At 33.1% G+C, this 11111-nt stretch overlaps 1 protein-coding gene across 1 annotated transcript; it reads right to left on the bottom strand.

Moving 5' to 3' along the window:
* Positions 1-5622: 5622 nt before the first annotated feature.
* Positions 5623-10540, bottom strand: HELRODRAFT_161478 (hypothetical protein; the record flags this gene model as incomplete). Its single annotated transcript, XM_009021394.1, has 11 exons — positions 5623-5802; positions 6513-6623; positions 6968-7170; positions 7728-7898; positions 8001-8098; positions 8271-8470; positions 8654-8734; positions 9155-9316; positions 9602-9760; positions 9918-10097; positions 10349-10540. The coding sequence occupies 11 exons, from the start codon at positions 10538-10540 to the stop codon at positions 5623-5625; spliced, it is 1737 nt and encodes a 578-aa protein (XP_009019642.1).
* Between the last annotated feature and the right edge of the window lie 571 nt (positions 10541-11111).

The following is an 11111-nucleotide window of genomic DNA, read 5'->3' as shown; positions in this document are numbered from 1 at the left end:
ATTAGCATAAATCTATTGTGCTTCAACAAAAAATGCATTCATTTTTTTTATTTTGTGGCTAGCAACGGTATAGGAACATTAAAAAAATATTTTTAGAAATATGGACTACACCTGACAGCAAGATGAAAATATCGAATTTTGCTTATGCATACAAAATTTGGAGTCATTGTATTGTGTTGTATCGCATTGTATGGTAATGAATGGTGGTTTGGCAGAGGTAAGCGTATAGCTTGTTGGGGTCTGAAGGCGTAAAATGTAGAGGTGTCTTTGGTGTTTGGTGAGCAGTGGTGTGGTGTGGTGTGGTGTGGTGTGGTGTGGTGTGGTGTGGTGTGGTGTGGTGTGGTGTGGTGTGGTGTGGTGTGGTCGGTTGCATTGTAGTGCGCTTTGTTTGATAATGTTTCTTTAAATTATGTTTTGTATTAAAATAAAATTAATTAAATTAAATTAAATTTATCAGAATTAGTTTTGCAAGAAATAGATTAAGTTTTCAAATAATTCATAAATTGATAAATCAGAGATGATAATAACTTTTTTATTACTTATTTTCAACTGATAATTATTGTTTATAATTTTATCCTCAATATTTGCATTCGATATTATTTGATTTAAATTGGACTACACGCGAGAATTGCACTCAAACATCAAAACGCAGCTAACCAGGCTAAAAATAAACATGCCTCCTTCATTCAGTGTTGTTCGATGCGGGGATGCAGAGGAGCCATTAGTTGCAGATCAGAGCACAATGCATCTCCGTGACTACCGTTAAACAAAGAATTGTAATTAGACTCTGCCTGCACAGTGAACGGTTCTTTATTCCTTTGAATTTAAATTGATGATCATGCAAGCAAGTGCAATGCAATTTCTATGACTTATACATCATTTACTCTTTGACTTGTCGAGACACGCACGCATATATCTCTGAATCACGCACGTACATCCACAAACAAAAACCTGCGTGTCTACGTACGTATCCAAAAATATGTAAAATTATTTTATGCAAACACGTAAATTACAGACAGACGTACACGCACGTACCGCATTTCACAAATAAACACTCAAGACTTCAGTTAATTTCGTGGAAGTGTAACTTTATGCGCCGATCTTGAAACCTTTATTACGCACCTTTGTTGCAAATATCAGCAGTGCATGCAGTGCACCGCCCGCCCACACGCCATCAATCCTCTCAAATTAATTTAAATAAACGATTTCAACTGCGTCCTAAGATGTTGTTGGCTGTGTTTGCGTTTCAAAGTGCTACGATTAATCAATCCGTGAACGAGGTCTGTAATTTATTTTAAACTCCTTTTTTAACAATTAAATTCCTTTACGTTTGTTTATTCCTTTATCATAGCCTTTAATTTTCAAACCATCGTCAACATCTTGAAAATTATTTCCAACACAAATATCATCAGCATGATCACTTATTATATTCTAATCATAATCTCGATAAAAAAAACATCTTCATTTCGTTAACAACCAAAATGTGCCCTAAAGTAAGAAAGAAAATATAGGAGTTACTGAAGGTGCTACGAAGCTGGCAAGCAAACACGCGTTGCTGTCCATCTTATTGATGGCAATTTTCATTTTGCCATCTTATTGATGGCAAAATGAGGTCCGCTTATTTAGAACGTGAAGGATGCATTGCGTTGACAAATGAAGAATATCCATGCCAAAAATTTTTTTTTCTTTTTAAAATTTCAAATGATAATCAATTTCAATTTTTTTCTTAACCAGGGTTGAAGTAATTTTTATTGTCCTAAGAAAAATGTAACACGGCGTAGAAGTATTCTGTAATCTCAGTACTATTACTGTAAAAGCAACTTGAACTTTACTATTGTGTTACCATCTAAGTGTTTTAATAAGTGACATGGTTAGTAGCACCAGGCAGTAGCAAGCCTAGAGCACTCAGGATTTAATTTTGAGACTAAAAATAAATTAAGTAAAAGCAAAGAAAAGGCAATATTTTCTATTTCACGTTGAAGCATTAATAAAGACGAGGTGAGTGGATTGGATATAAATGATGTTGAAAATTCTGTTCGAATAACTTTGGCTAATTAAAACTCTACATTAATAAAAAACAAAAAATTTTGGGTTGAAATTAATTTTTTAAAATAATTTAGCATTAATATTTTTTAAATATTTTTTTGAACAAATAAGTTTCAACACTCACCAACCTAGCATGAAAGAAACGAGTCTCTACCGTAATATTTTAATCGGTTTCTAATAAAGTTCCATAAATTTTATTCAAACCATCCACATGATAATTAAAGTGTCTAGATTTTTTCAATTTATTTTGCAAATTTGTTGCTAATTTGCGAATGTTTGGATCTCTGGTGCAAACGTGAAAGTGCATCGCAACAGTGATTTATAACCCTGCAAAAGTTTCAAGAAACTAAATAATAAAGCCATTTACTACAGATTTTTAAGCAGAGAAAGATTTCTTTGCTCAGTAAATCTTCTTTGCAATTAGAATTGTAAAAAGTTAGTTCCAAAAATAATTTTTCAATTTTCAGTCGCTTGCTTCAACAGTTTTTTTTTATTTAAACTAATGGACCGTTAAGTGGACTGGAGTTAAATGAATTACTTTCTTCCAACAAATTTCGAGAACGCAAACTAGAAAATTTCAAAAAATTGTCATCAAAACCACAAACGTTCTCATTTTTAAAAAAAACATTTTCCATTATTCTAATTTTCCTTCTTGGCCTGCATTGGGTTGATCCAGTTAATTAACGTTGCCTGTTAAAACGTTTGATGCACTTCTTATAAATTTTACTAATTATAAAAATAGATTCTAATTACATGAATGAATTTATTTCTCCTAAAATATTTTTTTGTTTTTTTTCCGAATTTCTTACAAGTTTGACAGGCAAAAGACAGAAATCCTTGTCAATGTTCGTTTCATTCTCGCAGCATCCACTAAACGATATCATACTCGAGAGCAACAACATCGCCGGCGGTGAAAAATTGAATGCAGTTTTAATGATGCTCATCTGACAGTCTCTCCGGCCATCTCTCAAATAATTTCGCCGTCCGCCGGATGATTATTAGCCGTTTAACAATGCAGAAGCCAGTCTTGTAAAATTCTTAAGATGTTACACGAATGCATTGTATTGTGCTTCTATTGTCTGGAATCTGAGAAGAAAAGTGTGAAAAGAAAGAATAATATTTTTAATGTATAACTATATTAAAAGTTATTTTTGAATCGTTTAAAGAGTTTTTGTAAGCGTCAGATAAATTCCGACAACAAATTCGCTAAAAACGTTTAATAACATTTAAAACTAAAACGATTTTTTCGTATCCTTAATAAATGTAATAAATTCGCATTAGCATGCTCATATCCGCGAATAATTTAATTTCTTGATTCTCAATCCGGTTCTTTATGGTAAAGTTAACGCATGTTTATTTGCATGCAATTGCTTAAACGAATAAAATGTCGTTGTATTTTTAATTGCATAATTAGACCAAATTGCAGTAAACTTACGCTGATTCATTGAAACTTGTTCAGAGAAGAATCTTTACGCAAAATGGAAAGTGGAGAATTTATTCACCGAACAAATTCTAGTGGACTTTTGCTCAAAATGTTGACAAACTCATAAAATGATAATAGAACAGCTTACCCGTAGTTTCAGCAAGACGCGGTGACCTCGATAATTTCCAATTTTATTTTGCATCTTCCGGGGTTCAGCCGTCTGTTTAAAATAAGGAGTCTGAGACCGAAAAATATAAATTAAAATATGGATATATGGATAAGGCCAAGGTCACCATTCTGTCCCTGGTTTCAGAATCTCCCTGGTTTCAGAATCTCCTTGGTTTTAGAATCTCTGATTAACACTGAACATTGTCGGCGTGCCATAAAAGGAAAACCGAGAGAAAAATCCGTTGTTATCTGACAAGTCGTTAAAAAGTTGAGAGTTGGGGTCATTACAGTAGCCAAAAAATTTGTTTCCCATCCAAATGTGAAACACCCCAAAATTTGGTCATGATCTGTTTCGTTCTTACGCATTAAACCAAAACCACTAACTAAATTAAAACGCAACGTTTGATGCAATGATTGATTAAGAACATTTTGATTTATGATTAGAGAATAAAAACCGCAAAACAAGAAAGTTTCTTCTAAATGACGTTTTTATTCATTGAATAAAAAAAAATCCACATCACTTTTTCAACCTAAAAATTTGCTTTCACTGTTTACAACCGGCAAATATCTTTGGACACTTACTTTGATATGTATATATTGGGTGTATTTATTATTATTTATTATACCTCTATCATCACCTCTTTACATTATTTCAATTAGACATAATTATCATCAGCATAATTTTCAATAAACGTAATGATTTCGTTAATAAATCGATAAAATAAATTAAAAATAATTATTTTCATAATCACTAAGAATTAAACAAGAATCGAATAAATTAAAATATAAAAACATTTATAATACTGAAAAGCGTTGAACGAGTAGGAAAAAGTGTTTGTGTGGGTGTGTATGAGTGAGAGAGGTGAGAGAGAGAGAGAGAGAGAGAGAGAGAGAGAGAGAAAGAGAGAGAGTATGTGAGTGTGTGTGTTTGGTTCGTAGGATAGATAAAGAAGAACGTGGATGATTTCATTTAGAACAGTACTGGCAGAGACAGATGTTAGGTGGACGGACGGAAATACTTCAAATGGACAGATTTTTTTATTTCCAAATTTTTACTTATTGCTTTAACATTACTTTCTCGTTATTTTTAAATATACGCTCTGTTCGTTTTGGTTGTCTGTCGAGATATGACGACTTGGCAAGCTTGCTTGTGTGCAAATTATAAATAGAAATTAAAGAAATTTACATTAAAAGTAAAAACAGAAGCTTTGTACAAGTTATGGTAGAGCGTACATGATGAATGAATGAATGAATGAATGGAATATAATATATAGATGGATGAATGGAAAGATACATAAAATGGATGAATGGTGGATGAATGAATGGATGGGTGGGTAAATGGATAGATAGAACGATAGACTAACCGACTAAAAAAATCGTTCTTTTATGAAACAATCATTTTTTTATTTATATCCTAAGCAATAATATTTTATATTTTAATTAAATTCAATTAATATGATTTTTAATGGACAACATTTAAGCAGTAAATTGTTACATTGCATATCAAATCAGCTGATTCAAAAAAATAATCTACCCGAAAAACCTCGAAATATGTGGTCATTGTTTTTAAAAATTCGCCAATAACTTGAAACTTAAAAATTTTAAAACAAAATTAACAACTGCATTCATTACGAGTTTCTCTCTATAAATTTTTTAAAAACAAAAACATCCATGCAGTATAAAAGTATTGTTATTCTTAAAAATAAATAATCGAAATTTAAAAAAAAAATAAACAATAGACAAAGAAGATGAACATACGACCATCATGATTTCATCAGATACATCAGTAACCGCATCACCATGACAACGTACACAACGAACACCAACAACGACACTGGTAATATGAAAAAAGTAACAACTTTACAACGTGGAAAATAAAATGTAAGGAGAGGGAGAGATGGTTGGAGAAGAAAGAAAGGAGAAAAAGGAGGAGAAGAAGAAAGAAAATGAAAAAAGAAAAAAGAGGAATGAATAAAAAAAGTGAATCAAGAAGAAAGCCAGTTCTTGGGCACCCATTGTGCAGTGTTGTTCATCTGATGGATGGTATGCCGGAGTTCGTTGAAGGCACGATCGAGGTCGGTGATGACGATGATGGAATCGAACATGTGACTGTACTGCTCGTCTATCTCACGACCCTCTTCTATAATCTTCTTCAATGACTCATCCTGCAACATTTTTGGTGATGGTGATGATTTTTATGATGATGTATGATGATGACGATGATGTATGATGATGATGATGACGATGATGAAGGTGAAGCTGACCACGACTAAAAAACGCATGGTCAGCTAATTAGCACAGTGGGTGATACCAGCACCATGCATCGTTTCTTTGTTAACAAAAAAAATTTGCTAAAATTACATCGGCCCGGTTCTTGCCGGATTACTCCACTTTACATATTTATAAATGTTTACGTTAAAGTTTATTATAAGGTTTATTCTTCTTATAATGTTTATAAACGATGTTTATATTCCTCTTATAATGTTTATAAATGTTTTCAATAAGGGGCTAATGAATGGAAACATCTCTAGCAACTGAACTCAGCGAGACGATTTATCACCTCTGAAGTCGAACCGGCAACCAACTGGTTGGACCTCACTAATGATTGATGATGTTGCCGAGGTAGCAAGGTCCAGATATGATTTGTATAAAAAAAAAAAAAAAAAAAAACCTGTACGAGTTTCTTTACAATTTTTTGCAAAATTTTAAAATAATAAAAATTAGCCAGTTTAAAAAACTCTTAAGAAAATGACAAATTAATAAAATATATCTTTAATTAATAAACTAATTAATAATGTGTTGGCAAGTCAAATTAATTAAAATTATTTCAGTAATAATAACATAGCAGCAACATATTAATGAATCTTGAACGTACGTTGAACTTGACATTTTGCTTGGCCTTCATCTGCCGTAAACTTTCAATATTTTGTGGCATTATGAAGATAAAGTACGGTCTCAAGTCAGACTCACGCAAAGTTTTCATGGCCTGTCAGGTACGGTATGAATAAATATCTTATATAGATATATATATTTATATATATACATATGTGTGTGTGTGCGTGTGTGTGTGTGTATGTGTGTGTGTGTGTGTGTGTGTGTGTGTGTGTGTGTGTGTGCGTGTGTGTGTGTGTGTGTGTGTGTAGAGAGAGAAGAAGAGAGAAAGAGAGAAAGAGAAAGATAGATATCTTGAATTTAAAAATAAATAATTAACGATTTTTTATAATTTTAAATGATTTTGCTAATAAATAATTTAAATAATTTAAATAATTTTAGACTAGAAATAATATTGAAAGAAATGAATGAACCAGTAAAAAGACAAACGGGAACAACCTGTGGGTGGAAGATTAGAACGCATGTCTTGTTCTCTTGAATGACAGTCCTGATGGCGTCAAAGGTCGTTCCGAAGTGATGCTTCTCATACTCGCCGTACTCCACAAATTTGTTGTTGGATATTTCCTCTTCAAATTCCTGCTTGCTGATAAAATGGAAGTCCACGTGATTGATCTCGCCGTTCTTCATCGGTCGGCTGGTGTCTGGTGGCAGTGGAAAGTTGGAAGATTAGAGGATAAGTCATTGAAAGAGTGTCATTGGCAGCATGAAAATGATATATGAAAGCAGTGGAATAAATACTTTTAGAAATAGTTCTTCAGGTTAATGATAATTAGATCAATCACGTACGATAGGACGACACGCCAAATTTTAAACGTTAAAAATAAATATTACGACATACTCAACATTAATGAAAATGGCATCCACTATTCAAACAAATTAAATTGATTTAAGAACTTCCAATAAGGCGCAATGCAGAGAAATTAATTGATTTGGACTGAAACACGATGAAAGCCTAGGAAACAAACAAACAATTACGTACAAGTTGAATTTAAATGTTTTAAATGTAACGGCGCGGATAGATATACATTGAATGACACGTTAATAGGTGTACTAAACGCCAAGAAACAAATTTTTAATAGAAGAAAGTGCTTTCAAGAAATTTGGTGTGGCGAAACTTCAATAAAGATAATTACTTTTTATAATACATAAAAACGAATGTCCAAGACGATGAAGAACGTGGAGAAACCGATGAACTAACGAGGAATTGCCGGAGCGAACTTATCGAAATCAGATTCCATCAGCCTCTGCCTCAGCTCCTGCCTGCCCACATCACGGGGCCCAATGAGAACGATGGGTCGTTTGAAGGAGGGGTCGGGTTCCAACAAATCCACCTCCTCGTACGTTAAAAACTCGCTCGGTGCGTTGCTTTCTAAAACAATACGTACAATTTATAAATTAATTGTTGATGAAATAAAAAAATTTTCGTTAAAAATTTTATTTTAAGATGTCAGAAACAAAATCAGAGCGCTACCTGTTTTCCTCTTCTTCCTCTTGGAGACACACTTGCACTTCCTCTCGTTCTTCTTCTCCTCGGTATCCTCCATTATCAACTTCGTCAGTTCGGCTCTCCTATTATCCAAATTGAAAAAATTTATTTAATTCAATAATTTTAAACTCGTCAAACTTAATTTTTGAATTAGTCCAATGAAAATGCAAAACGATACGAATATATTTAAACATTCATTTTTTTCAAATAAGAGGCTGTAGTCAAGAATATGAAAAAACATTAAAAGAATGTAACTGCAGCTGGAAGTGAGGACTCGGGACGAGACCGGCGAGAACCTGATCATCCTCACCGTCTCTGTAGGCCTGCCACCAATTGCAATCGTTCGTATCGATGACGTGGATGACGTCACCTTTGGAGAAGGAGAAGCCGAGGTCACGACATGGAAGGTAGTTGTCTTCCTCCGGGTCGTAATCGAAGAGGGCTCGAATGTGGATCTGATTCAATTGTGCAAATCATCAAATCATGCCCTAACCAAATCAGATCACAAAAATACATGAAAAAAATAATTCTAAACACATTTATTTTTAAGAAAATCCCACAAAGATTAATTAATTAACAAGGTGAAAGTTAATTTTGTATAGTAGAAAGTAACATCAGAGAAAGATTATGGAACATACCGTCTTCAGTTTTTGACTGCTGTGTGGCTTGAAGCCCTCTCCAGGGTGAATGAGGAATGTTAAGTTGCCATCCAGTCTCGACTGTCCGATGATTTTTATTATATTATTATTAATATATTATAGATAGTCTAGATATAGATAATATAGATAATATTATAGATAATTCATACTTAACCATTATTGTTCTTCTAAATAACATCTCTATTTGGATGTCCGTTTTCGACGTACGTAAAATGAAGTTGTAACGTTTTTTTTATTATCTTCGTAGTTCGTAGTCGTTGCAAATCATTCAATTTAATTTTGATATGATCACAAAAGATTAAAATTTTTCCATTACCAATAGAGAGCATATTTGTAATTCTTCCTAGAGTTCATACAACCAAAACCAAACAAACAACAAAAAAAACAAACAAATAAACAGACAAACAAACATGCAAACAAACAAACAAACAACAAACAAGCATACATACGAACGAACAAACAAACAACGAACAAACAAACCATGAGGTCATAGATATCAGAAACAGTCTTGCCCCTGACATCGTGACCGTTGATTTCAAGTATTTCATCCTCCTCATGCAACAGACCACTCTTCTCGGCCACACCCCCTTTCACGATCCGACCAATCACAACTTTCTCACCAACATTTTTCACTGTGGCACCCTGTACAATGTTTTATTCATGTTAACAATGAATTTCGAATTTTTTGAAATTATATAAATATGTGTGAACACAATTTACTGCACACGAATTTACAAAATTCATATGGAAGTGCAAACAAAAGTTGTCAACGGACATAATTAATCTTATTATTCTACAAAACGTAAATTATTTTTTTCCTTTTGGTGAAAATAATTTTTATAATCAACATCTTCAATAGAAACTATATGAACTATTGAGACCATCTCAAAACAAAAAAAAAAAAAAAAAAAAAACAGAAGAACCCACCAAGGGATCACCCGACTTAACGAGCCTAACAATCTTGATGTCGTCATCACCTCCGAACTGCTGCACCTTTTCAGACAGATACGCCTTGTCCTGGTCGATCTGCTCTTTCGTTACGCCCGCCTCTAACTCTATTATCTTGTCGTGGGTCATTATGGCGTTCTGTGTGAAGGAATTAAGGAATCGGGATCATATTTTAACTTTTTATTTAAAATACGCTAAAAAACTAGTTTAAAATACAAACGTATGATAAACTAAAAATATAACCACACGCGCAAAGATATATTTATATTCAATATTATTACAAGAGTGGACAAACTTTGAAGTTAGGTTGATTAAAGAGGATCGTAAGTTCTCTAGCTGCGTAGTGATTGGAGAGTGAGATGTCCTTGAAGACTTCGTTACTCAGATGCTGCACACTTATTGACTCAAAGGCCTCTGTTGACGATAATGACGTCGGTCTTGGCACTTTGACGCCTCGCAACTTTACTTCGACGACCTTCATTCACATTCATTGATCAACGATGATGATTAATTACTAACGAATCTCTTGAAATTTACAAATTTGCATTTCATTTTTCAAAAGAAGTTTTGTGAAACTATCTCAGACAGTGCAAAAGAAATGAATAATGACCAAGTAAATGACAAAAAATATATAACTATTTCACGATAAGATGACGAAACTAACATAAATATTTATTTTGCTTATCATAGCCACGACAAAAATCTTCACAAACACATGAACCACACCTTATTATGGATCTTAAGGATTTGCTGGAACTTGTCGTCCATAACAAACCGGCTGATAACATTAAGGTCCTCCTTCTCGTTCTGTGAGTTCAAGTAACTCTGTACATGCTGCACTGAGGCCAAGATATCGTCTATTTCTAAGTGGGATTCAACATTTGAATTCAAAATTAGAAATATGCTAAAACCATTCATTCGTTCGTTCGTTCATCCGTCCGTCCGTCCGTCCATTCATTGATTCATTCATCCATCTGTTCATTCATTTATTCATTCATTCATTCATACATACATACATACATTCACGCATATTCGCAAAAAACTCTTATATATAAAATGACAAAAATTAATTTAAATAATCCGACATAACGTAATAAGAATACTCTAACAGAACTGTATGGCAGAGCACTCCAACCTACTTTGCCTCTCTAATCTCAGATGATTAAATTTATGACTCACTTTATCACCAGCCACGCAAATTCAACAAACATCAATCGCTGTTCGCTACGCTACCCATACAATAAAATCGGTTCTAAGATAACAATAGAAGAACAACAAATATAATCATAAAATATAGTCTCAATAATAAAAAGATGAAGAATTCTGTAATTTTCTTTAACCAGCAATTATTCAATTTAAAGAGACTATTTCATAATGAAATTTTTCTGCTGGTTATTTGGTAAATTCATCTATTTATTTATTTAATCACTCACTCATTCACTCATTCTTTCAATCATTCAGACAATCATTCATTTATTCGTTCGTTCAA

Source organism: Helobdella robusta (assembly GCF_000326865.2).
Source record: "Helobdella robusta unplaced genomic scaffold HELROscaffold_3, whole genome shotgun sequence".
NCBI lineage: Eukaryota > Metazoa > Annelida > Clitellata > Rhynchobdellida > Glossiphoniidae > Helobdella > Helobdella robusta.
Note: the sequence above shows the minus strand (reverse complement) of the source record. Positions and strands in the feature narration are given on the sequence as shown.